Source organism: Brachyhypopomus gauderio, unplaced genomic scaffold (genome assembly GCF_052324685.1).
Source record: "Brachyhypopomus gauderio isolate BG-103 unplaced genomic scaffold, BGAUD_0.2 sc67, whole genome shotgun sequence".
In the NCBI taxonomy this organism is placed as follows: domain Eukaryota; kingdom Metazoa; phylum Chordata; class Actinopteri; order Gymnotiformes; family Hypopomidae; genus Brachyhypopomus; species Brachyhypopomus gauderio.
In genome coordinates this window covers 1,574,265-1,601,214 of record NW_027506888.1, presented here as the reverse complement: position 1 = coordinate 1,601,214, position 26,950 = coordinate 1,574,265, and the positions used below count along the sequence as shown (strand labels likewise).

Sequence of the window (26,950 nt, the reverse complement as noted above, 5' to 3'; positions counted from 1 at the left end):
GTGATTGTCTTTCTTTCCTGCTCTCTGGTTAGTAGGGATCATTTTGCTATGGGTCGATGGGTCTCATAAGTTACCGCTTGTTGTTTAAAAAATGAATGCCACCAGTTGGTATCAGAATCTGCCGGATTCCCTATTAAAACAAAACAACGTTATACCGAGTGTTATTTTAACTTGGTTGCATTGATAAGGAGTTTTCCAAGAAGAACACGTCTTGCGTTGAGACTTCAGTTTAAATACTCAATTTTTTAACTACAGTAGTTCCGACGAGCTGGTGCGCATGCGCGAAAATGTGCAACCTAGCAAATACTTCCTGGTAAACGATGCCAATAGTAAATTCCGTCCAGAGTACTTTGGACGTACCCAAAACTACAACATCCTCCTTACACTCAGCGACGGACGAGTTCGGGGAGTGCCACACAAACCCTGTAGCTAACGAGCTGCATACTTAGTAATCATTCTCGGAAAGAGAAGTATTAACGTTAGGCACCGCCGGCTGAGGCGAGCTACTGTAGCTAGCTAGCGGCTAATTGTGTTTTCCTTGGACTATTAACGTCTGTCTCGCGTGACCGCAGTATTTATTTAAACGCCTCAACGTTTTTCCTAAATATGGGAGCTGGTCGCCGAGATCCTTAAGGTATGTTGGATTAGTTCGTACTGTTGTGACAACCAGTACATTTTTAACGCTAGCTAGAAACGAGAAGTGCTGCTAGCGTTAGCCAGGAGAGCCAGGCTGACGGAAGGAATACACTGCTAGCGTCGAGTGAGTGTTTGTCCTCTTAAAATTCATACATTGAACGATGAAACTCTTGACATTCAAGTGTGTCGGCGTGTTTCTCCTCGTGTTTTATAAGCCGTATGTTTTTTTGGGGGGGGGGGGGGCAGGCAATGACAAATCGGCTATCTAGCTAGGCAGCTAATCCTCGTGTAATGGGTTGGGCCCGTTTAGCAAACAGGACGTTGTCAGGTGCAGTTCTACACGTCTGTCTCTCTCACATCCTACACGTCTGTCTCTCTCACATCCTACACGTCTGTCTCTCTCACATCCTACACGTCTGTCTCTCTCACATCCTACACGTCTGTCTCTCTCACATCCTACACGTCTGTCTCTCTCACATCCTACACGTCTGTCTCTATCACATCCTACACGTCTGTCTCTCTCACATCCTACACGTCTGTCTCTCTCACATCCTACACGTCTGTCTCTCTCACATCCTACACGTCTGTCTCTCTCACATCCTACACGTCTGTCTCTCTCACATCCTACACGTCTGTCTCTCTCACATCCTACACGTCTGTCTCTCTCACATCCTACACGTCTGTCTCTCTCACATCCTACACGTCTGTCTCTCTCACATCCTACACGTCTGTCTCTCTCACATCCTACACGTCTGTCTCTCTCACATCCTACACGTCTGTCTCTCTCACATCCTACACGTCTGTCTCTCTCACATCCTACACGTCTGTCTCCATCACATCCTACACGTCTGTCTCTCTCACATCCTACACGTCTGTCTCTCTCACATCCTACACGTCTGTCTCTCTCACATCCTACACGTCTGTCTCTCTCACATCCTACACGTCTGTCTCTCTCACATCCTACACGTCTGTCTCTCTCACATCCTACACGTCTGTCTCTCTCACATCCTACACGTCTGTCTCTCTCACATCCTACACGTCTGTCTCTCTCACATCCTACACGTCTGTCTCCCATCACATCCTACACGTCTGTCTCCCATCACATCCTACACGTCTGTCTCCCATCACATCCTACACGTCTGTCTCCCATCACATCCTACACGTCTGTCTCCCATCACATCCTACACGTCTGTCTCCCATCACATCCTACACGTCTGTCTCCCATCACATCCTACACGTCTGTCTCCCATCACATCCTACACGTCTGTCTCCCATCACATCCTACACGTCTGTCTCCCATCACATCCTACACGTCTGTCTCCCATCACATCCTACACGTGTTTTGGAAGGGAACATTCATGACAGCTGTCGGTGTTGTTGGTGCTGTTATAATATCTTTGAGTGTTTCAGAAACACTAATAAAGTGTTTAACATGACTGTAATCTGCAGTTGTAACAGCGTCCGTCTATACTGAGGCGTGTGTACTCTTCAATAAGAGTAATCATTCATCGTGGAGTTTTATTTATTATTTATTTGTTTGTTTTTGTTTACAAAAGTAGCCTCTTCTCTGCCCAGAGTGCCTATTCAATTTACCTCCTTCAGTTCAATTAGCATTTTGGCTGCTCATTGCTTTGCATAGAAGACAGTATAGTTCGTAACTTTAAATATGTCCAGTCCCGCTTCGTGCAGTGTGAACACGCTGAAGTCTAAGAGGAGCAGGTCGCAGCTGAACACTCTGGAACGGAGCGTTTTCCATCAGAATGGCGGCGCACTGGGTCAAGGTTACCAGGCTGAATTGATCGTCCGTGTGACAAGTGGAGCTTTTGGTTTCAGATCATTTGCTTTGTTCGTCTCTCTCGCTGGGCTACTATTGTACAAACACACACTGTACACAAAATCCCTGCTTCCAGAGATCCTGTGAGTCGTTTATTTCTGTGCCCCCCCACCTGTCTTTTGAATCAGCGGTGCTGTGAGTGGATTTTAATACTGGAGTTCTTACCTATTGCGTTGTTCATTAGCGCTGAGCCTAGTTGTCTGCCCGGTGCGCCCTTCACCCGACAGCACTTAATTACTGTCAATCCGAGAACTGCCCACCTGCCCCCGAGATGGTGCTGATTTAATTTGAATTCAAGAACAAGGTGCAAGTTGGTAAACATACTTGATAGTGATGCAGAGTGCCATACTGCTCTCAGAGGTATTGTGAGTAAGGTTAATGTAATTTAACTGCACTGAATGTCATTATCTGAATGAGGCAAGTTGCCAAGCTACAGGTACTTTTAAACGCTCCTAAAGTAAAATGTAGAATGTATCATAATGTAAACGGAGATAGGCAGTAAAAATGAATTCTGCTGGATAAGGTGCAGGAATAAGGCACACCTAGCAAATGCAGTGGTTTAGCAGTGTAAGGTCTGAAGAAGCTGAACGCAACACAACCTCTTCGTTGCTCTTAATAAACAGATGTTTTTCTTTCACCACTAATTAATGAACAATAACCCTTTAAACAGTGCTGTTCTAGTTCCTTTATGTGGAACATGGATATCTGACATTTCTTTATCTTGGTCAGATTTTGTTTGATCTGTTAAGTAGTTCAACGAAAGCCTTTGTTGAGTTTGGCTATATTAAGTGTCATTACTAATCACTGTGTTCGCTCGCAGGTGTGAGGCTGCGTGATCTTGATCCGGAGGCGGTAAATGGAGCCGGACGTGGTCCGCCTGTACTCCTCCTCCCCTCCACCCATGGAGGATGGCGGCGGTGACGATGACGAGGACGAGTTTAGCGACTTCACCGGCGTCCCCAACAGCATCAGCTTCACGGAGTTCGACACGCCGACCACGTTCGACCAGCTGCGGGCGCTGAACGCCACGTCGCCGCCCGAGTTGATGGGCAACGGGCGCGCGGCGGGATACGGCCCTGCCAAGCCCAACGGCAGTGTGGCGGGAAACGGGCGGGGCGATGGTGCTCCCTGTCGGACCGTTACCATGGAAGAGCTGAAAAAAACCACGGAGTGCCCACGCAGAGCTTATACAAACTTTCCCAGCATTTCCGCGGATGCTTGGACTGGTGGCGACGTCGTTGATTGTAATGGCGGCGTAGGGGGGTCGGAGACCCTTACAAATGGTTTTGTGACCTTTGACACAGAGGGCACGTCGCCCTCATGCCAGAAACACAGGGAGGCGGGTCCCACAGTGGACCGCCACTCTGACCCAGCCACTGATGATGACGACTTTGCGGATTTCTCTGCTTTTTCAGAGGCGGACTTTCCTGGCCACTTTGAACAGGGGTCTGGTGGGGGGGCGGAGCGGGAGAACTCCAACCCCAAGGACAGGCTCACGCACGGCGTTAATCAGCCACCCTGTGAGGGGGAGCTGGCGGATGGTGTTGCCGGTGCGGTGGTCGACGATGATGAGGATACGTGTGTTACAGGGTTTGCCTCACTTGCGTCTGCCGCAGATGCTTCTGGTTGCCTTAGCAATGGGGACTGGGGTTTCCCTGCAGGGGCTGGTCATGAACAAAAGGATTTAGAAGCTGACAATTCACATCACAACTATAATACTGCTGAAGCAGTTGGCACGGAGACACTGGCCGTAGCCCAGAATGGTTTGGAAGTCCAGGAAAAAGTGGACAGCAGAGCTTCACTTGTCTTGGAAGAAGAGAGGGGTAGAGGTGGCGAGCCGATGGATGGGAGGGGGTCGGGGAACGACACGGAGACGGAGACCGAGACGGAAACGTCTTTTGGTCGGCCGCTGTCCACAGACGCGCTCGAGGAGTTTGGAGACTTCAGCACGACAGGTTCTGTGCCTTCCCCACCGCTTCAGGAAGACACGGCCACACCCGCCGACCACAGCCAGCTGGCTGAGGACGATGACGAGGACTTTGGGGATTTTGGGGACTTTGGCAACGCTGGCTGCCTTGGCGGTGCCGGCTTTGCCGATTTTGACCAGCAGGGGGCGGCGGTGCACGTCGCACCTTCGGAATCTGCTTTTCAAGCCAATCCAGGAACAGAGCGTGCCAACCAGGACGAGTTTGGTGATTTCGACGCACATAACGATCCCAGCCACGCAGAACAGGACATAGATGACGGGACGACCTTCGCAGGTTTTCCTGTCAGCGATAGTTTTGCGGACTTCAGTTCAGCTCCTCTTGACTGTGAAGCTGGTGCTGAGGGAGAATGGCAGGCTTTCTGTGAGACGAGTCCAGGTCAGGGACCCGGGGGCTCCTGGGCAGCGTTCGGACAGGACCCGGGCTCCACTTTTCCACAAAAAAGCCAAGACGACTGGCATGAATCCCAGGCCAACCTTTCGCCCCCTGCTGACGGCACAGAGGATTGCACGAAAAACAGCCTAATGGTACACATGCACGAGAGCTTATTTTCTGTGACCGTTTTGTCGTTTATGATGGTGTACCGCATGCATGCTGTAGTCGGAGGAACCAGGCAGCCCAAAGCTGGCGTGCGTCTCGCCAGGAAATGTGACCCGGGCGGTTCCCTTCAGCTTTAGCCTTCAGGAATGTTGCCAGACAGGACTATCCACCTCCATACCACAGCGCTCTGATGAAGCAGAGACTGGGCTCAGAGCTTCCATATGCTGGAAGAGCTGATCTGGCCTGCTTTTAAGCGCGCACACACACACAGGTTCTTTAGCTCTGCAGAATATCTCCTCGCCAGGTTTTGTCTCCTCAGCCTGGACCGTAGCATGCTGGGATACCAGGGCTGTATCACGCAGTAGCTGGAATCCGACCTTGTGTGTCCTTGTCTTGTTCTTCGATGTGGTGTGTTATCAGACTCTGTGTTATCAGACTCTGTGTTATCAGACTCTGTGTTATCAGACTCTGTGCACCTCTCATGGTGGCAGGAGGTGAAATCAAGTGATTTAGGTTCCAGGACCACCTTAAACGGAGCGTGTCAGCTGGGCACGGTCCACAGCTTTGTGCTCACCTCAGCGTGTTTTAACCATCTCCCCTCTTGTCCTGCCTCTGTATCCAGGCCTCTCTGGTCAGCAGGCTGGAAAGGCTTTTCCTGACCAGCTTTCCCGACGCGTCTGTGCAGCAGGCTGGAGGGGTGGTGCTCCCGCTCAGGGCCTTCCTGGAGCCTCCAGGACCGGCGCAGGATGGAGACTCCACCGCACCTGCCGCTGGGTAATACTCAACTGTCTTTCCTCTGTCCTTCCTTTGTCAGGTCTATAGGACTATAGTCGACTATACCCCCTAGTGGAGTATGAACGTCATAGTCGAATGTACCATTCTAACTGCATGGGGGTGCCCAAGGATGCTGCTAAGAATTAGTTGTTACATGAAATGTCTTTGTTTTCGTTATATATAGCCTTTTGTCAAATAAAATCATCCTAATTTCTGTTAATAAATGTTTTTAAATGATGTGTGCGCATTAACAATCTGCATGTTCCTTACTACACATTAATGAATCACACCCTGCAGTTGCACAATCCAAATGAGCGGAGCTGAACACGCTACAGGATAGTCAGCATCCGCCGAGATTATAATGGCTACTAAAAAAACTTCAAAAGTATTTTGAAAAAGATAAAGATGAATCAAACATATTAAAGTGCAAGTTAGGTCATCAACGTCTTTCATTTTGCACGACAACAACCAACATGGCATACCATTTAAAACGCGTAAGGCGAAAAAAAAAAACAGTTCAGCCGTTTGTTGTTTATGTCGGTGCGTCTCGGCAAGTAGGCCTATAAACATTTTTTTTGTTGTTTGCTTTTTAAACCCCGTTACTTGAACCTTTCCTTATAATTTTTTTGCTGTTGTGGGGCAATGTTTTTTATATTTTCAGGCAGGCATATTTAATTTAAAATATTTTTGACATTTTGCACAGTGCCTGTCTGACAGTTCGATATGCGCACTGACGGTGATATTTTTTGTTAGTGTTCTCTAACGTTTCATTAAAAAAATTAATAAGTAAATAAATAAAAGCTTAATAAAGACAACTTACCATGTTTATTCATTTATCTGAGTGTTTTAGGTTTTTATTTTGAAATGGAAAAAAGTCCTGAATGAGAACGGGATCCCGTTTAAGGTGCTCTAGATAATAAAAAAAAACCCGATTCGACTATTAGTCGACTAAAGGGAAAATCTGACGAATCAGATTCGACTATGAAAATCCTTAGTTGAATACACCTCTAGTAATTATAGCCAACATGAATTTATTATCTAAAGTGTGTCCATTGGGCTTGTTACATAACATGTTGCTCTCTGTCACCACCTGTCTGCTGCACAGAGCACTGCAGGACGTCTGGCGGCAGCTGCAGGACATCCACAACGCTTTCGGACTCCGGTACCAGTGGGGCGGTTCCCATAGCAACAAAACACTGCTGTGTTCCCTGGGAATTGACACAAGAAACATAGTGAGTTGATTTGTAGGTCAGAAAAAAATATGGGTTAAAAACTCTGTTATAGTGATAGATTTATGCTGTGTAGTATGTTTAAACAAAGATGAGAAGGGTGTTCATAGTTTGCTTTTTAAAGCCAATACTAAGCCTGAGGATTCTGGAGTCAGATGCCATTTCCAGCCATTAAACCAGGGGTCACTTGCTTTCCCTTTATCACAGTGTCTAGCAAATGATGAGGTGTCTACAGAAGCGTTTAGGATATGTTAGACTAACTTCTCTCTCTCAATCTCTCTGTCTGTCTTTGTGTGTGTGTGTGTGTGTGTGTGTGTGTGTGTGTGTGTGTGTGTGTGTGTGTGTGTGTGTGTGTGTGTGTCCTTCTCTGTTTCTCACTCAGCTGTTCACAGGTCAGAAGAAGCAGCCAGTCATTGTGCCCATGTACGCTGCAAGTCTGGTGAGAATCTGTCCCTCACTCTGCCCCGCCCTCTCACTCTGCCCCGCCCTCTCACTCTGCCCCGCCCTCTCACTTTGGGGTTGCAGTGTTGCAATACTCTCACTCCCTCTCTCTCTCTGTAGGGAATGCTGGAGCCCACCAAGGAGCCTGTCAAGCCCGTTTCTGCTGCCGAGATGATCGCCTCCATAGCACAGTCTCCCACCATCGCCATGGAGATGGCCACCACGGACGTGGTGCAGGTGAGCGTCTTGATGACTTTTTTGTTTTTTTTGTGGAAGGGCTCTTAATATCTAAATGTCATTGGCTAACCTCAGAATGGATCTAATTGGTTTTTCTTTGACCCGCCCCTTCCAGGAGTCCCTCCCCCCTGTTCAGTTTGACTGGAGCAGCAGTGGCCTTACTAACCCTCTGGACGGTAGGTTGGCCCCTAAGGCCTGGGCTTCTGACTCTCTACTGAAGCCACACAACTGTCCACCAGCCTGGACGTGCTGTTGCATAGTAATGTCTGTCCCTCCAGCACAGCCTCTCTGGGACGTACCAGCTCACTAACACAACCAACTTTTGCTTCTAACAAAGACATGCATGTGTAAAAGCAGCTTCTGTCTGTCTGTGTCTCTCACTCACTCTCTCTGTCTGCCTGTTCAGAGCCAACTTATTTCTTCTTTTAACGTTTCTTCCTCCTCCATCATCCTCCCTCTCTCTCTCTCTCTCTCTCTCCCCCTCCCTCCCGCTCTCTCGTTTCTCAAAGCGAGTGGAGGTTCATCTCTACTGAATCTGGACTTTTTTGGCCCGGTGGATGAATCCCCCTCCAGCTCTGCCACATCCATACCAGGTCAGCTGAGGTTAAAGGTCAAAGTTTGTCCATAAGCAATTAACACCATCTGCTGTTCTCTTTCTTGCTGTTTTCTTTGCATGTGCAGCTTTTAACAAATGACCCCCTGCAGTAACCGTAGACTGGTTTGTCTTGTTTCTAGTAAGCAGTCTGAAATTGTGTGTGTGTGTGTGTGTGTGTGTGTGTGTGTGTGTGTGTGTGTGTAGGAGTGGATCCAGAGCTGTACGAGCTGACACAGGTGAAGCTGGAGGTGAGTGGTGGGGGTAGTAGAGTGGCAGACGCCTTTGCCCGCCTCATGTCTACAGTGGAGAAGACCAACACTTCCACCAGGTGAGGAACACTGCTGCACTACTGCTACTCGTACACCAGGGGGCAGCAGCACACTCTCGGCTACTCCACGATCTCCAAAATTAAAGTACTGTTTAGAAAGGCTAAAGGCAATAGCATAATAATAGAGAATAAATCATTTCAGAGAAAGCATGTCTACAGAGCTGCTGTTTTAATGGTGAGGTCAGAGGTCGAGGAGTGGTGTTGTATGAGCTATTGGCCAGGCCCCTCATCCCTCTCCCTCTTCTCCTGCAGGAGAGCTCGGGTGTGTAAGGAGGAGAACCTCAGTGAAGAGGCGAGGCGAGTCATCGGCGGTCTGCCGGACCTCTCCTTCATGCAGGCCAAAGTGTTGATGTTTCCCTCCACGCTCACGCCCCTCCCACTCTCCTCCTCTTCCTCTCCTGTCCCAGAGTGAGAATCCCTCAATACTGGGCTCCCTCCATCCCCCCACCCTCTCTCTCTCTCCCTTTCCTTCTCCCACATCTCTTCTCTCATCATCATCATCATTTTCATTCTTCCTTCTGATGTTTTTGTTATTCAGGTCACTTCTTTTCTTGTTTTTCCCTTGTTTTTGTTTAAGTTGGCTGTGTGTGTGTGTGTGTGTGTGTGTGTGTGTGTGTGTGTGTGTGTGTGTGTGTGTGTGTGTGTGTGTGTGTTTAAATAAGTGGAGTAGCTCAAGCAGAACAGTGTTGTTTGTAAAACTGACAACAGGATGTGTGCAGGACAGTAGCCAAGACAGGTGGATGTGTGAAGTCCTCTCGTGCCAGAGCCTTGTTCGAGCTTCAGTGTGTATATATTCAGGGATAAGATTTCTGTCTGGAGTTTTCTTGTCTTTCAAATGTTCTTTTATGGTTTGCTTGTGTGCGTGCGTGTCTTTTGAGGAAACACTGGTTCAAAAGTCCTTCAACGAAGGCAGAGTGAAGTTAAAAATCAGTCACATACAAATACATTTATGACTTGAAGCCGTACTGCCTGCAAAGTTCTGCTGGGTAATTATTTTCTCAATTATGTAATAAAAGGCCTTAGTTTTTAGTTTTTAATCACTTTGGTTATTATGAAAATAATCATTGTCTAGATTTTATTTTGTTGGCTCTTTAGCTCTTCACAATTATAAGCTAGTGTAAGTTAGCCTTGTTTCATTTTCGGTTAGTTGGTTCAATATTACTGACAGCGGCGCCTTCCCTGCTGACGTCGTAGATGCCAAACCTGTCCGCCACTAGCAAAATGGCCAAAATAACCTAGAGCTGCTTCCTCTTTCTTGCTGGAGGCTTGTTTTTGTCTTTTTTGTTTTTTATACATGGAGGGGTGCTTTTTAACAGTTGGATCCACTGACTTTGAACTGTAACGTCATCACGTCAGATGAACGACTTGATGACTAAGGAAATGATGATCGACTTCAAATGCTTAGCGAATAAGGGACCAATATATGCGTTTAACTATGGCTGTTTTACCCAGTGCTGTTATTGAAATGCTTCTTGATGTCTGTTTTTCCCCTGCTGTAAGTTTGTTACTTTAGATTTGCGATAGTCTTCCGGATTCTTCCGGTAAACTCCTCCCATTTGGGCATTGCAGTAGGATGAGCGATGCATAATGGGAAATGTTGTCCAGATAACAATCCATTAGAGACTTCGTTCTTCTGACATATTCTCATTTATGTTTGGACTATTTTTATTTTATTTTTTACGTTTTTTTTTCTTGTTTGGTTCTACCACTGTGTGTCGTTCTGTCCCTCTACGGGGGATTTTGCACATTGTAAAGATACAGTATCATGGAAGTACTACTTAACGGCATAGCTGACTGTGGCTTCTGACTGTACAGTGAGACTACGGAGAGAGAAAAAATGGAGTAAAAAAACTTTATGGGAAAATTCCTATGGAAAAAAACCGTACTGATGACCCGTTCTCTGGGAAGAGCCCCTCCCCCGCCCAGGTCCCAGTGAGCATGTCCCGGGCTCTTCTGGACTACAACAGAATCTCTTAAGTGTGTAAATTTTCTTTTAGCGTACACATGAAATTAAAGTAATTTAAGAAAATGTGGTGTGTGATTTGTTCTGAGTGTGACCCTGTGATTAACTTGGTCTTGATGAATGTTCTGCACCTCCGGTCCTCTCTATTTACTCCTCCATTCAGGTCTCATTCTGCTTACCTATACAACCACTTCCCTTTTTATTTCAGGATGACACAATTTTAGTACCAAAACAGTGAACTTAATAGCAGTAAGTGTTACAAACCATAAGAAATAAAAACATAACTGAGATGAGAAATGTCCAGAATATATTACATCCCTGACTTTAATTACACCACATGAAATAAATATTTGCACATGTAAATAAATAAGAATTCATTTTCATGGCAAGTGTTTTGGACTACATCCCGTTTTTCCACAACACTACGGTAACAGAATTTACCTGACATTTTGTGGATGCCATTTTGTGGAAAGTTGATGCAAAACTTCACAAAACTCCCTGACTTGCCATGAACTGGAGATCTCATCTTGACAAAACTGTTCAATAAAAACACCAGTGTTATAAGGTGTTTGACCATTGTTGGTTACTTGATGCTGGGTTTTCGGCATGTTCCTCATGATCCAACTAGAACCTCCATTATGTGCTCCATGATGTCATCCGTCACCATGGAAGTGACTTTCGGTGATGGGTTTGGGGTGGGGCTCAGGTTTGAGCTGCAAGGGTTGAATTCACACAGAAAGTTGTCCAAGTCTGAGAAGAGGAAATCGTCCAATGAGAGGTCCGGGAGAAAGCTCGAGGAGGGGGGCATAATTGATAAGGGGGTGTGGTTAACCACAAAAGGGGCTGGGCTACAGAGATTGGCGTGGTGAGAGGAGTCCAGGTGGGGCTCACATGGTGCTGGCCCAATTGCTCCCGAGCTAATACGGGTTTGTTTCTCAGATGTTTGGGTGGCTGGAACGGTGAGTTTGCTTCCTGGGTCCAGCGGGTGCCGGTGTTCTGGCTGGGAGATTGAGGAAGACGAGGGGGATGAAGCACTGAGAGGGCAGGTGGGCGGTGTGGCGTAGTCTCCCGTCGCGGCCGCGGCCGAAAACAAATCCTCAATTTCAGCCAGAGCCCAGGAGAAGCTGTCTGGGGTGAGGGACGACGGTGGTGGTGTTCCACCCACAAAGGGAGGTGAAAGGTCATGGTTGCAGTGCCGTGACAGAAACGCTTCTCCATCTTGCTCCAACACCCACGCTGGCGTCAGGGTGCCCTCCCCCCGTGACTGAGGCTCCGCCTCCCGGCTACCCTCCGCCGTACCACTTGGCCCCAGCGGCGCCCCCTGCTGGCCGAGCTCATCGCGGAGGAGGCGGAGCGTGTTGGCGATGAGGACACGGCGCACCAGCGCTGTCTCCGCGTGGGGGGCCGAGCAGCAGAGCTTCTGCAGCGACAGCTGGAGCACCACCTGCCGCTGCACACAGCACAGCCAGGGTCGCTGCTCCGCCACCGCCGCCATCTTTGGCTCACTCTCCGTCGTGCGCGCGTCCTCGGGCGCGAGCTTCCTCTTCAGACCCACACACGTCACGTGCTGCATATCTAGGAGGGAGCAAAGATGTTTAAACTCACAGAATGACGAGACTGTACATCATGACTTAGCTCGCAGGGGTTTGACGACGTCTGAAACGTCAAAGATAAATATCGTATTAAGTAACAATATAGTCGTCTGCACTGTGGTCTCTCATATAGCAATAAAGTTAACGCGGAGCAAAGTAACTTTACAGTCATGACAACAGCGTGGCGGTGACGGGCTGTTTTCCTGTAATGCCCATGTTTCACATAAAGCAGTGCTTCAAAGAAGTCATCCGCTTTTCACGCAGTCGTAGTACTCATAGCGAAAGAAGAGCGAGCGGATAACAGCACTGACTGGGTGACATGTTATCAAGTTACCCTCTGCAGCTACACAGATACATAATGCACGACTCGTCCAGTTCTGAAACTCACAAAAATCTAGAGCCAATTTCCTCTGAAACTCTAGAAAAAGTGACCGTGCGCAGATCATAAAAGTGAACTCAAAGTTCCTTCAGCTGGTTGATAAACAACGCCCAAATCGTCAACAGTCACAGTTAACCTTTGTAAAAACGTCCACCCACAAAAGACCTTTTCACAAGAAGGAAGCGGGGGGAGTTAATGGTGGAAAAAACCGAAGTATGATCAAGCTGTACTATCAGACATTTCAGAGTATTAATGCTGACTCAGGATCTAACCCTGTAATACAACTTTAAACACCATTACGTGGACTGGTCCATTCGACATAACCACTCTTAAAAACGGTCTTACTTAACTAGAGTTTAGTCTACATTATTGACATTGATGTGTATGTCAGGACATTTGTACTCGACATTTGTTGGGTACTTAAATGACCACTAACACCGCAGATAGCACTTGTTGTCCTTGTACTTCGCATTGTATGTTTATTTGTACATGTTAATTTACACTACTAGGTATCGGTTTTTAATCCCAGTTGTTTACGTTGTAGCCGATCTTCATTTGCAGAAGTAGGTAATGTCACTGTAGTAGCCACTGTAGTAGTCACTGTAGTAGTCACTGTAGTAGCCACTGTAGTAGTTACTGTAGTAGCCACTGTAGTAGTCACTGTAGTAGTCACTGTAGTAGTTACTGTAGTAGCCACTGTAGTAGTCACTGTAGTAGTTACTGTAGTAGCCACTGTAGCAGTTACTGTAGTAGCCACTGTAGTAGTTACTGTAGTAGTTACTGTAGTAGTTACTGTAGTAGTCACTGTAGTAGCCACTGTAGTAGCCACTGTAGTAGTTACTGTAGTAGTCACTGTAGTAGTCACTGTAGTAATCACTGTAGTAGTCACTGTAGTAGTCACTGTAGTAGTCTGGTTCAAGGGTATCTTGAATTTTGACCTATCTATGCTACTGTCTAAGATGCATTCTGTGAAAAGATGGCAAAGCACTTTGTAAGTCGCCTTAGATAAAGGCGATAAATGCCCTAAATGCAAACGTAAACTGTAATTCAGAAAATTGGACATCAACTCAGCATGCTATTAAACCTAGTTTAGTAGCGTGTAATGTTTACAATTACCTGTATAATATATTCATGAATGTATAATAAAATTTAAAGTTCAGTAATGTATTAGTAATAACTCGCATTTACTAGTTTGCTCCACGTTAGTTTCGTTCTACTGCCTTTGACACGCGCACGCTTTTACCAGGTAAAAGTAAAGTGAAACTCAAAAGTGTACTGAAATGAAAGTTCAGTACAGTTTGAGAGCAGCAGGTATGCCACTACATATTCGACCCTTTCGCGTAGGTATTTGGAATTCATTCATGTATTTTACTATGCAACTGTTGCCTGGACGAAGTAAAGCAGCGCCGTGTAACACCAGGGGGCGCTATTGTTTATCAATGGACATCACCTGCAATTAAATTAAAAATGAGCTGACCAACACTTCGATTACACTGTCTCGAGTTATCGTCAAATTCGTCTCTGTGTATAAAACTTTTTAATAATTGGAGAAAAGGCGAGCTGTTCACATTATAATCGCATTAATCAACTGCGTATTTATACATTTCCCTTTTTAAAATTATTTCGGTTTGGTCCATGTAGTATACTTAAACAAGTAGGCTACCTTAATAACATCGACCTACAAGTTAATTAGTAGCAAAAATTTTTCTTACAAAGCAGGTCTGAAGATAACGGCTGACTAGCAGGGTACTGACTAAGTTAGTACACTTGAGCTAATTAGACAGAGAAGGAAACAGTAGGCTAGTAGAATTCTCCTCCTGTTAAAATAAACATAAACTCACCACATGTAGTATCACCGGTAACTTTATAACGACCATCAGAATGGTTTCGCCAGTTTCTTTCGCTTATAGTCACAGGGTATCGTTTATCGACGCCTTTTGCCTAATTTACTTGACGCAACTGAAAGGAACGTAAAGTTATTCCTTCCGGACATCGGTCGAGGCGGTCTCGTCTATTCTTCCTTTCAACAAACCCGCAAGCAGTCTTCGAGAATGACGTAAGGCTGAGATGTACGCTGAGTTCTCTCTCTCTCTCTCTCTCTCTCTCTCTCTCTCTCTCTCTCTCTCTCTCTCTCTCTCTCTCTCTCTCTCTCTCTCTCTCTCTCTCTGACTTTAGACTTCCAGCTGGCATACATCGAAGGAGGACGTGATGTTTTAAAATGCTTTAGGTAACTTTGAAACTTCCAGGCATGATTCCTTTAGTCAAGGGAGAAAAACCGCAGAAATGTGATGTATGTCAGGAACGTGTCCGCTAACACAGTCACTTTACTCCCAAGCGCGATCGTTAGACTGTGTGTATGTAATATGCTATATATAGACATGCATAGGACATAGGAATGCAGTGGTCGTTACTAACTTCCTAACTTATTTTAACGTCCACCTGTAGCCATTATTTGGAAAAAGTGTGTGTTGTGTGTGCGCGTGCGCGCAAATGCGCTTAATTAAATTAGAGCAATTGTGCTTATTGTAGATAAAATTCTTGTGCGCATGCACGCGCGCGCGAACGCATTTTCACGCTGCACATGCTCAGGGTCCGTATATTTTGTACATAGCGACACAGTGTGTTATACCCAACTTGGACATCTGTCGCTTAGGCTATTTTCTCCCTCTCGCTCTGTCGCTCTCGAGGCATGACATAATTTTCTCCAGATGGTAGAAGAAAAAATGGAATAAATTGACCAGTAATAGCAACATCTTGCACAAGTGCCTGAAATGCTTTTTCCAGTTAATACCTTCGCCACAGATTATATTACAGAAACGGAATGACTCTTCCTCTCCACATCAGCATAATAAGAACCGCTTCTCAACCCGCTCAAACCGTGGACATTTAGAGTAAACGACTTATTTCTGCCGATACTTGGATCAAAGACATTCATTAAAACTTTGTTGATTTGCTTGATAAGAATCTCGCTTGGTTGTTCTTCAGCAATACTGCATGTGAAAAATATAACTTGTCACCACGTGGTAGTGGGGGGGAAAGTGGACCTGATTAACCAGGGCCCGAGTAGGGAGAGGGGCCCATTTTGCCTCGTTTACTGGCATTTATAGGGGCCCACTGACATTGAGAGTGTACAGGGTCCAGAATTTGCTGCAACCACCCTGCTTGTCACCATCAATGTACTCTTAGAACAGTTAGTGAGGAGTACATTTTTTTATCCCGTTGCTATAGTAACTGAATATGATGGTATTCTCAGACAGTTCACGAAACTAGCTGTTCTCCCAATAGGACAGGAATGACCTGTTTCACACCTTGTTAATTTACCAAGAGACAGACGTTTGCTCACAAACACTTATGGCTGCTGATTAATCACTTAGTCATGCTCTTGATTGTTTAAAGTGTCCCTCTGAAGGTTTTGTAGTCTTGTATTTGTTTACATAATCTCCATTATCTTTGGTTCCATATGATTCTAGAACTTTTTTCATGCATTATAATGAAATATATGATCAAATAATGTTGAAATCTTTTCCTAATACAAATGACATCATTGCAACTTTCTTCAAGTAACTGACTCCTACTTGTGGTATTTACTGATGTCAGAGGGACAATTACACTTTTCACCTTTACTTTAAGTTAGAGTAGAAAATGAGCACTACTGTGTTCTATGGTAACATAATGTAACTTGTAGAATGTGACTTCATAAAAACCTTTAAAAGAAACAACTTTATGAGGCAGGTGGTTAGTGTCTGAGGGAACTTTGCTGTTGATTCTGTGACTGATTCTGGCTTTTGAATCTTTTGTTTGTTCTCTCCACCCATCCCCCTTCACCCCCAGATCGTCTCCCCGCCCCGCCCCTCCCCAGGGGGGGTCCATACCCCACACAACCCCCAAAAACAGTCTATGTGGAATGAGTCCTCGCCTGCCACCCACCCTTTGTTACAGAGCAGACAGGAATACAGCCAGCAAATTATACACGTGTGTGTGTGCGTGTGCGTGCCCCCCACACACACTTCTGCATTGTTCTTGACCCTGACCTTACTGCAGCCCTTGCATTAAACATCTGTTCCTTTGTGCTGAGTTGTGTGTATGTGTGAGGTACCCCTCAACACTAACACGTATGTCTGCTGTGTGTGTATATGTACAGAGCTGTGTGTATGTGTGAGGGACCCCTCAACACTAACACGTATGTCTGCTGTGTGTGTATGTGTACAGAGCTGTGTGTATGTGTGAGGGACACCTCAACACTAATAAGTATGTCTGCTGTGTGTGTGCTTTGTGTTTGTGTACTGTGTTTTGTGTATGTGTAATGAACATCTCAACACTAACATGTATATCTGCAGTGTATGTGTCCAGAACTGTGTGTGTGAGGAATCCCTCAACACTAACACGTATTTCTGCTGTGTGTGTGTGTGTGTGTGTGTGTGTGCTGTGTGTATGTGTGAGGGACCACTCAACACTAACACGTATGTCTGCTGTGTGTGTATGTGTAAGGGACCCCTCAACACTAATATGTATGTCTGCAGTATGTGTGTGTGTGTTGTGTGTTTGTGTAGCTACTGTGTTGTGTGAATATGTAAGGAACCCCTCAACACTAACACATATGTTTGCTATGTGTACGTGTGGTGTACATGTGATGTGTACATGTGATGTGAATGTGTCATGTGTATGTGAGTACTCATGACTGCAGCAGGTTTGATCCCACTTGTATTTCTCTGACAGCCAGTTTTCTACACATTCACAAATGACAGCAGTTGATTAAAATATGACTGAACTTAATGTGCATTAACACAATGTGGCATTGTTTTAAAAAATGACAATCATTTACATGTGGTGAGTTCCACTGAAGCTAGATAGATAGATAGATAGATAGATAGATAGATAGATAGATAGATAGATAGATAGATAGATAGATAGATAGATAGATAGATAGATAGATAGATAGATAGACACTAGTGCACTGTTGATAGTTTGTGGAAATTACTTGCTTTTAATGAAGCTTTACAGTCAGATCTCAGATCTGTCAAGTTGAGATGAGCTAATAAAGTTCAAACAATCAATCAGCTCAGGCCTTTATTGTGTGGATGAGGAACTTCAACTCTGAGGTTGACAGAATGACAATCTATGCAACAGCGTACATTTGATCAAACAGCACCGTGTATGTGACGGTCCGAGGGTTGGCCAACAGCGCCCTTTAGTGGCCATAAATGCAAAATACAGTGTTGCTATTTAACAACTGATTTTGCACACGAAAGAGAGTTAGCGAATCGAGAATAATGTTAGAACAGTATAATCGTCATTCTCTTTCTTTTCCATTCATGATAATCATATTGTTACTTCAACCATTTAATTTTTTCAGTTCTGTAAATTTTTGGTAATTTGGAATCAGCTCTCAATTTGCATCGTTCAGGGAGGTGTTTTTGTGATCCTCCAGCAATGTAAGCAAACAGCGCCCTCTAATGGTCATATGTGCAAATGGCTCTTAATATTTTGGATACCATGTCGTACCCGTCGCGTAGGAAGGTGTGTCTGTGATTTTCAGTGTCAGCAAACAACGTCATTTAGTGGTGATATGTGCAAATCTGAAACATCAGCTGATTGGTTAACCAGCAGTGTAATGGCAAGAATGAACATTGTTTTAGTATTGATACCAAACGTGTTATTTTAAATGTGATTATCCATTTGACTGGTTCAATGTGCCAGTACTGCAGACTGTAACGTGTTATGATGTGTTATAGTACGGATTACTAATTTATTCTTAGTAATGTTTCCCAATAACGCTGAAGTTGAGGGGCATCGTCTTTTTAAAAATAATGCCATTAGCCGGCGACTGGTCAGCTTGAAGTTATGTTTGTTCTCACTTGTTCATGGCAAGAAGAAACTATTCTGTTTATTACATTTTTCAACATTTTGCTCCATTCACCGGTGGTGTGCAGTGTTCTTTTCTATAATTAGAGCAGGAAGTTTGCAGGCCAGTCCTCAACCGATTCTGGTTAGTCCGTTTATGTTTATCCACTAGATCAGGAAGGACCACAAAATGAACCTCCAGGACTCTCTGACATCTCTGGATTAGACGTTTACAAACACAGAACACATCCATTAAGAACATTTTATTAAACATTTCCATTACATTCCATAAAAAAATGTCAAGAGTAAAAAAAGCATTAACAAAAATGATATAGGCACAGGTGGTGACATCAGTGCTCGGTGTTTTGAAATGACCGACCCATCGTGGGGTCATTACCACCGTGAACTTTTCCTTTGCATCTCTGTAGCCTGAGGAAATCGGTTCTGGCAATTTGCACAGAAATATAAAATCTCATATATAATCTTCATAATCCAAAAATCCCTGTAGGACATAACGAGGTGTAAGAGGTAAAGGCTGTCATATGAATATATTCATATGTGCACATTATAAAAATTTTTCCTCGATATGTCCAATCTGTGTTAGAAACAACACAAAATGAAGATAGCTTTTGGGTGTATAGCCCAGTCTACAGGTCCCTACACCCAACCCAGTGTTTGGCTTCAGTTTGAGGTTTCCTAATCAGCCTTCCCCAGCCATGTCTCACCTGGTCTCCAGGACCAGGTGGAGGATGCAGCGGTCACTGTGGCAACCTCCATGGCCACACACACCTGATGTGACTTGTTAGGTCAACAGGAGTCAGTTGTCTTGGAGCGGGCGAACCACTGACCGACAGCAGGACTGCCACTGGGAAACGTTTCTAGATGGTACATTCCACCACTGAACCCTTTTCCACACTGGCACGCAACCTGAAACACAAACACCTCCAACCAAAAGAAACAAGACTCACGGAAGAGACAACTCACTGCCGTAACTGCAGAGAGAGAGAGAGAGAAGAAAGCTTCCCAGCATGCACTACAGTGTCCCAGCATGCTTCACAGCGTCTCCAGTATGCTACGATTGCCCTCTCCTTTCCACTCAGCTGCCCTGCTGTGACAGGAGGCGGAGCCTAACATCCCTGTCTGATATCCTGTACACAGCTGTCACCTGAGTGTTTCAAAAGTGAGTAAGAGAATCAAGATGCTAAGTAATTCCTCCCAAGCGTGAATGTAATGACATGACATGAGGTTGAGATCAGACTGTTGGAGATGCCATTTTAGTCAGGCCATGCAGCTTTGTACATGCATGATATATCAGACAATTCTGATAATTCTTAATACAGTCTCTCCCACACACACACACACACACACACACACACACACACACACACACACACACACACACACACACACACACACACACACACACACACACACACACACACACACACACACACACACCACACACACACACACGTAGTGGTCTGTATCATATTGTTCTCCGAGTATTTGTTTGGGTGTTTGTTTGGGGAGCAGAAGAGGTCTCAGCAGCATTTCCCAGAGCACCTGATCTTAGCATTGGATTTATCTCTGCCCACACCGGGGCCTGATCCTATTCTCTTCTTGATCTCTACTGCCATGGTGACGAAGACCTGCTCCACGTTGGTGGCATTCTTAGCACTTGTCTCCAAGAAGGGTATACCCAGTGAGTCCGCAAACGCCTGAAAGAGAAAGAGTGATTGAGTGAGTGAGAGGGGGAGAGAGAGAATGAGACAGACATGTTAGGACAGTGCTGCATCTCAACAGCCAGACAGAACAGCCGTGATCAGCACGATGCTCTTGGAGGCGCTGGCGTCTGACCTTAGCTATGGAGTACTCCACCATCTTCTTTTTGGTCAGGTCGCTCTTGTTACCCACGAGGAGCTTGCTGACGTTGTCGCTGGTGTAGCGGTCTATCTCCTGAAGCCACTGCTTCACGTTGGTGAAGGTCTCCTGGTAACAGATGCACAGGGAAAGGTCTCCCTTAAAAACAGCACATCGCGGCAACACACCACCACCTCAACTCAAAGCACAGACGCACTTCTCCACCCACAGAGAAACATAATGGTGACAAAACATAACAAAACTCTTATTTCTGTTGGCCAGGCAACCAGTTTTCCGTGGAATATGTCCAAAGACAATACGACAGAGACACAGCCGCTGTAGTTCACCAGGTCTAGCAGGTACAGCAAGGGCAGGCAGCCGCACGTCAACGTTTCCAGGGAAGCGCGAGGCTGTCACTGATAAATGCGGTCACCCTGGATACCAACCCTGCAAGTATTATTTATATTTACTGCCAGCACACCAACTGGACACGTGACAGACAGGAGGAGCCCATGGAGCAGTTGCCTGGAACACTTTCTTCTAGCAGGAAAACGGTGTGCTGGGTGTGCTGTGCCGACTGTGCCGAGTGTGGTGGAGGCTTCGGGAAAACCATCTGCTTCATCAGCTGTGGGCTTTCCTTCACTCATGGTCTCCATGGAAGTGGTTTCCTAGCAGTATGGTGACGCTGACAAAGGACCAGTGACCGCCCACCTGATTTGTGATGTCATAAACAACGATGATGCCGTCGGCTCCGCGGTAATAGCTGGAGTTAATGGTACGGAAGCGCTCCTGGCCTGCAGTGTCCCACTGCATAACACACACACACACACACACACACACACACACACACACACACACACACACACAGTTCAACAAATGCTGACTGAGTCACTGAACAGCATGCCCACACACACACACAAAAGAGTTCAAAACAATCCCACCGGCTCACTGAACAGAATTCCAGCTGTAGGCTGACTCCTCAGCCGCTCGATGACTTACAATCTGTAGCTTGATGGTCTTGCCTTCTAGATCTATTGTTCTGATTTTGAAGTCCACGCCAATGGTGTTGATGTAGCTCTCAGTAAACGTGTCATCCTGGTCAGAGAGGGAGAGAGAGAGAGACCATGAAGACCACTCTTCCGCTGACTGAATGCGCCAGCCGCCAGGAAGACTAAACATTGCAAGCGTCTGCTCGTCTGCTGTGACTACAGGAGTCCTGACCATGGGACATGCATATTCATAACCCTCATACTTCATCTGTGCTGCAGATGCTTATGATTAATTACTGAAATCTGGCTGTTTAGGTGCTCATAGGGAAATTGGTTCCTTGATCAGTCATGTGCTGATCAAGGAACCAGTATCCATGTGTATCCATGGGCAAAACCCTCAGTCATATGTGTTCATGGACAAAACCCTCACCAAATCAGAACATGTAAAGGTACAAAAATAAAAGTATATTCATTCTGAAGCTGTAGTTCCATGAGGTGTTTGACGGTCACTCACTGCAAAGCGGAGAAGAAGACAAGACTTGCCGACCCCCGAGTCTCCGATCAGTAGCAGTTTAAATACTGCACAGTCACTGCAAGAGAGACATGTAGATCAGATCACTGCAAGAGAGACATGTGGTGTGTGAGACTAGGGGTATTTTTGAAAAACAATATTTTGTGCCAGTGCCTTCACAACAGAACTCTTGTTGGTGCCATTATTACATTATTATTATAACAAAATAATGGCAGTTATTTAGCACCTGCCACTAGACCTCACAGAAAACCACTGGGGCCGGTTGGTCTGCATGTTACAAACCTCACACACCACGTTGGTTGCTGTCAAAGTATTTGACGGTGTGGAGAACCAGATTCTCTGCAGACAAACTAATCTGGTTTGGGGAGAGGTACAGATTCTAAATTGCTAACATCACAAATGCGTGCCCAGGCTGGAAGAGACGATGTTATTGGTCAGGCTATCTGCACCATCACCACCACGACCATCACCACCACCATCACAACACTCCACGCTTCACCGCTGCTGAGGCCCGCCACTATCTCATCTCTCCATCTGTAATCTGTGAGGCCAGGGGGGAAATAACGGCTCTAGTAATGCGAAGTAATATACGCGTTCCTCTTTTGTAAATTTCATTAGGACAGCTAATTAAACAGACCAGATCAAGCGATCAGGAAGCTAACTTAATAGAAAGCAACATTCCACACACAATGCCAAGGACTGTGTACAATAACCTAGCTAATAAACAGTTGTTTGTGTTGATTAGGTAGCTTTTGTCCTCCAGGTGCAGGGAAAATAGGTACTTTCAGTCTCCCTGTTAAAGACTTACAATCCTATAGATCTGTTATACCTATTGATCGATCTGAATGAAGATTCAAAGTGACGCGATCAGTTAGTTGGATACGCAGCTTACCCATTACACGGGGAGCCTTACGAACATTTAAGAAAACAAATATAAGCACTAGTGGCTAGATACACGTTTAAAACGATCACAAGTTATTTAGTATACGGTTATTTGCTAAGAAGGTCAACTGTATCAGTTTAATTATTTTTACGTTTAGAAAGTGTGACGTCCTAGCAAGCAGTTTAACACAAAAACGACATTTCGGTGACAGCCCTAATTGAGCTTGGTTATCTTATCTATGTAGTCAGAAAGCAAACAAGCCTGCTAGCTACCTATATGATTAGGAACTATGTTCAGTTTATTAATCCATTCAGCCTCTTAGAAGCAGCTACAGAGAGTAATTTAATTAATTAGTGATTCTTCATTGATGGATAGAGCCAGACAACTTAATTAACTTGGTAGTCCAGTCAACTACCTTAGACAGTTAATTATTCAAGTTAAAAATTTTACAGTAGGATGGTGAATTATCGAGTTTGTAGTCGTTAACCAGTTTGTGATAATACTTTATACCAACAAACAACTACAGTAGCGACACAACTGTCTGTGTATCTAATGCAATTTGGATTTTTTTTTTACATTTGCTATTAGTTAACTAAGCAATAACTTACTTTTCGGGGTTCATTGTTGATATCACCCAGGGAAAGCTGATTTGTTGACCTCCTCTCCACGAAAATGTCGAGAATTTTTATTGACTTGACTTTTTGTTGTGAATTTCTAAGCCAGGATCCGGGTTAACTGGTATTCAATCAGAAACGGTAACTGGTTGTGAAGTTTCATCAATCTTAGATATTAAAATGACTTGAGTCATTGTTTAAGACCTGCCAAAATAAGAGTTTCCTAACAACACTTTGAAATGTACTTGGATATACAGATGCATCTCGATAAATTAGAATATCATCAGAAAGTTAATTTATTTAAGTAATTCAATGCCAAAAGTGAAATGCATATATGATATAGATTAATGACAAATATAGTGATCTATTTCAAGTATTTATTTCTGTTAAGGTTCATGATTATGGCGAACAGCCAATGAAAACCCAAAAGTCATTATCACAGGAAATTAGAATACTATAGAAGACCAACTGAACAAGGATTTTTAATTCAGAAATGTTGGTCTACTGAAACGTGTGTACAGTACTTGGTCAGGGCTCTTTTTGCACAAATTACTGCATCAGTGCAGCACAGCATGGAGGTGATCAGCCTACTGAGGTTTTCTCATCTTCCTCTTGACAATACTCCATAGAATCTCTATGGGGTTTAGGTCAGGCGAGTTTGCTGGCCTATCAAGCGCAGTGATACTGTGGTTATTAAAAGTCCTCCTGGAATTTGAGTTTGGTCTTGGACCTACACCAGCAGATGACATGGCTCCCCAAACCATCACTGATTGTGGAAACTTCACACCTCAAGCAGCTTGGATTGTGTCTCTCCACTCCTCCTCCAGACTCCGGGACATTGATTTCCAAATGAAATGCAAAATTGACTTTAATCTGAAAACACCTTGGACCACTGAGCAACAGTCCAGTTCTTTTTATCCTTGGCCCAGGTAAGATGCTTCTGACATTGTCTCTTGGTCATAAGTTGGACACAAGGGATGCGACAGTTGTAGCTCATGTTCTGTGTGTGGTGGCTCTTGAAGCACTGATTCCAGCAGCACTTAACTTCTTGTGAATCTCCCCCAAATTTTTGAATGGCCTTTTCTTGACAATCATTTCAAGACTCAATCCTGGCTATCCTGGTAACTTGTGTATCTTTTACTACCACACTTTTACCTTCCACTTAGCTTTTAATTTTTAGCTTTTAGTTAATATGCTTGGATACAGCACTGTGCTTCTTTAGCAATAATCTTTTGTGGCATACCCTCCTTGTGGAGTGTGTCAATGCCTTCTGGACAGCTGTCAAGTCAGCAGTCTTCATCATGATTGTGTAGCCTACTGGACCAGACCAAGGGACTATTTTAAACGCTTTGGAAGTCTTTGCAGGTGTTTTATGTTAATTATTCTAATTTTCTGAGATAATGACTTTTAGGTTTTCATTGGCTGTTCGCCATAATAATCAACATTAACAGAAATAAACACTTGAAATAGATCACTCTGTTTGTCATGAATCTATTTAATATATGCGTTTCACTTTTTGTATTGAATTACTGAAATAAATATAATTTTGATAAATTATATATTTGAAAATATTTGATTATATTCAAATTTATTGAGATACACCTGTAAATATGGAGTCTATTAGCTATAATAATTTTGAATGTAATTATTAGTGGTTAAAAAAATGTTATACTCTCGTCACAACATACATGTCAACATATGTAAATGTTGTCGATAACTAATTTGACAAAACGATGCGGAAACAGAAATGGTTTGAACTTTTACTCCTTTAATCTCGTGGCAGTTCGAATGTGGTCGACTGCAGCTAACTTCCTGGAGGCCGTGAAATTATTTTGGCACCTTGGTTTATCCACAAATCTCTACGGCTCTCAGAAAACAGTTGAACATTTATTGAAAAATAAATAAATAACAAGTAAATAAATAGATAAATAGCGCTTATGTATCGTGAGCATGATATGGTGCCTTTGAAATTGCATGTTGTCTTAACTAGGAACAACATTAACATACTGTGATATTCAAACTATATTCCCTAGAGGGCGCCATAATAAAGATTATTATTAAAATTCAGAGATCCCATGATTATGCAGAAGCTAAACTAGGCGCTTGGAGCGAGGAATAAAGAATAGAAAAGAAAATAAGTTTTTAGCAGGAAACGGTAAGATTGGCCGAAGGCTTTCTACTATTTCTACCATTCTGTCTTTAAAACCGCCCCCGACATCCGAGCTGTACTTATTACCTGGGAAGGTCATTGAGGAAACGAGGAGGGAGATCAAACACACATTTGTAATTTAAGTAACGTGTGATAGACTGTGGTATAAAAATTAAGATCTCATATATAGACGAAAAGTATTCATTGGAAGAACACACACACACACACATACACACACACAAACACACACACACACACACACACACACACACACACACACACACACACACACACACACACACACACACACACACACACACACACACTAAATGCACAGGTACAGTGCAACACTGTCTATGCACGTAGGCCCATTTACTGTGTCTCTGTTATCATTGTGCCTTGATCACTTCCAGAATAATTTAACTAACCTGCTAATGGAGGGAGTGCTTTCATTCTGCCAAATGTCATCTCCAGTGACCTGCTCTGGAGTCAGAGAGCCTGGGGCTGTTACAGTAGAGCTCTCTCTCTCTCTCTCTCCCTCTCCCCTTCATTCCTCTGCTCTCTCTTTCACTCTTTCTCTTGGTCTGCCTCTCAAGTGACACAGAGACTCTGAGGCCCCTGTGTGTAGACCTGCTACCGCTCTACCACTCCCCCAACACACCTCCACCCTCCCTGCAGACCCTCCTTTGTCCTGTGGGTCTACTCACATGGCATCCTGTTACCGAATAATGAAGTGTGTGTGTGTGTGTGTGTGTGTGTGTGTGTGGTAGAGTAGGTTAAGATTGCCTATGTTTCTTCCAGTTCAAATCAGTGCCACCTATAAAATAAAAAGCAAATTCATATAAATACTTTTAATGGAAAAAAAAATGGATAATAGAAATTTGCCTTTATGCACTATGCTATCCTAGAAAGAAGTGACACTATGAATACTCAGTGCCTTGCACACACACTGTAGGATGAGGAGAACAGACAGAAGCAAGCCACTGATATGAGTGGAGGAGGAGACGCTCACTGTGGGACCAGCATCTGTTCAGATCATTCAGAGACACACCGCATGTGGTCAGCCTATGCTCTCCCTCTCTGCTCTCACCTGTCATGGTCTAACAGCTCACATGGCCGTGTCCGCCTAGCTTTGTCCCGACCTGCGTGCGTCTTGTCTTTGTCTTTGTCTTGTTCAAAGATAAACTCTGTTTCTGTGTCTGTCTGGAGAGTAGAGTGCTTCTGTGCACCCACCCTTGCGAGTCTTAAAATAAGCATGACCGTGTGTGGGTTTAAGCTCCACTCTAGCCTAAAAGGTCTTTGAACACAAGTCTAATCTTAGCTGTTGTCAACCCCCCCCCCCAGCTAAGCACTAACACGAGGGAAATTGTAACAAACATTTCGAATTGTAAGGGTTACAGTCATGACCTGGCAACACAGGCTCCACTCCGTATGTTGTAACGCATGGTCTGCTGTCCTTGAGAGGTCATCAGAAGCCCTCAAATATAGAGCGATAAGTATATACGCACAGGCACACACGTTCAAGCCTATGCACTCCAGGAACCACACA

At 44.6% G+C, this 26,950-nt stretch overlaps 3 protein-coding genes across 8 annotated transcripts; 1 reads left to right on the top strand and 2 right to left on the bottom strand.

Moving 5' to 3' along the window:
• The first annotated feature begins 276 nt into the window (after positions 1–276).
• On the top strand, positions 277–10,611 carry aftpha (aftiphilin a). 3 transcript variants are annotated; one of them, XM_076989304.1, is made up of 10 exons: positions 277–634; positions 3,291–4,982; positions 5,618–5,769; positions 6,875–7,001; positions 7,381–7,437; positions 7,560–7,676; positions 7,792–7,852; positions 8,186–8,269; positions 8,476–8,599; positions 8,852–10,611. In XM_076989304.1, exons 2-10 carry the CDS (start codon positions 3,327–3,329, stop codon positions 9,009–9,011), a joined length of 2,538 nt encoding a protein of 845 aa, XP_076845419.1. In that variant the 5' UTR covers positions 277–634; positions 3,291–3,326; the 3' UTR covers positions 9,012–10,611. The 3 variants fall into 3 exon arrangements, with proteins under 3 accessions (XP_076845419.1, XP_076845422.1, XP_076845420.1); XM_076989305.1 differs by having other exon boundaries at positions 626–760; XM_076989307.1 differs by lacking the exon at positions 8,186–8,269.
• Positions 10,612–10,737: 126 nt separating this feature from the next.
• On the bottom strand, positions 10,738–14,637 carry sertad2a (SERTA domain containing 2a). 2 transcript variants are annotated; one of them, XM_076989331.1, is made up of 2 exons: positions 14,375–14,637; positions 10,738–12,137 (listed from the first exon to the last, which is right to left on the bottom strand). In XM_076989331.1, exon 2 carries the CDS (start codon positions 12,133–12,135, stop codon positions 11,176–11,178), a length of 960 nt encoding a protein of 319 aa, XP_076845446.1. In that variant the 5' UTR covers positions 12,136–12,137; positions 14,375–14,637; the 3' UTR covers positions 10,738–11,175. The 2 variants fall into 2 exon arrangements, with proteins under 2 accessions (XP_076845446.1, XP_076845445.1); XM_076989330.1 differs by lacking the exon at positions 14,375–14,637 and adding an exon at positions 12,543–13,232.
• A 3,985-nt stretch (positions 14,638–18,622) lies between these two features.
• Positions 18,623–23,406, bottom strand: rab1aa (RAB1A, member RAS oncogene family a). Of its 3 annotated transcripts, none has more exons than XR_013124995.1 (7): positions 23,247–23,406; positions 21,738–21,813; positions 21,234–21,329; positions 20,946–21,041; positions 20,232–20,363; positions 19,100–20,092; positions 18,623–18,876 (listed from the first exon to the last, which is right to left on the bottom strand). XR_013124995.1 is itself a non-coding variant. In XM_076989333.1 (6 exons), exons 1-6 carry the CDS (start codon positions 23,258–23,260, stop codon positions 19,916–19,918), a joined length of 591 nt encoding a protein of 196 aa, XP_076845448.1. In that variant the 5' UTR covers positions 23,261–23,406; the 3' UTR covers positions 18,623–19,915. The 3 variants fall into 3 exon arrangements, 1 of the variants encoding a protein (XP_076845448.1); XR_013124996.1 differs by having other exon boundaries at positions 18,623–18,818; XM_076989333.1 differs by having other exon boundaries at positions 18,623–20,092.
• Positions 23,407–26,950: the final 3,544 nt, after the last annotated feature.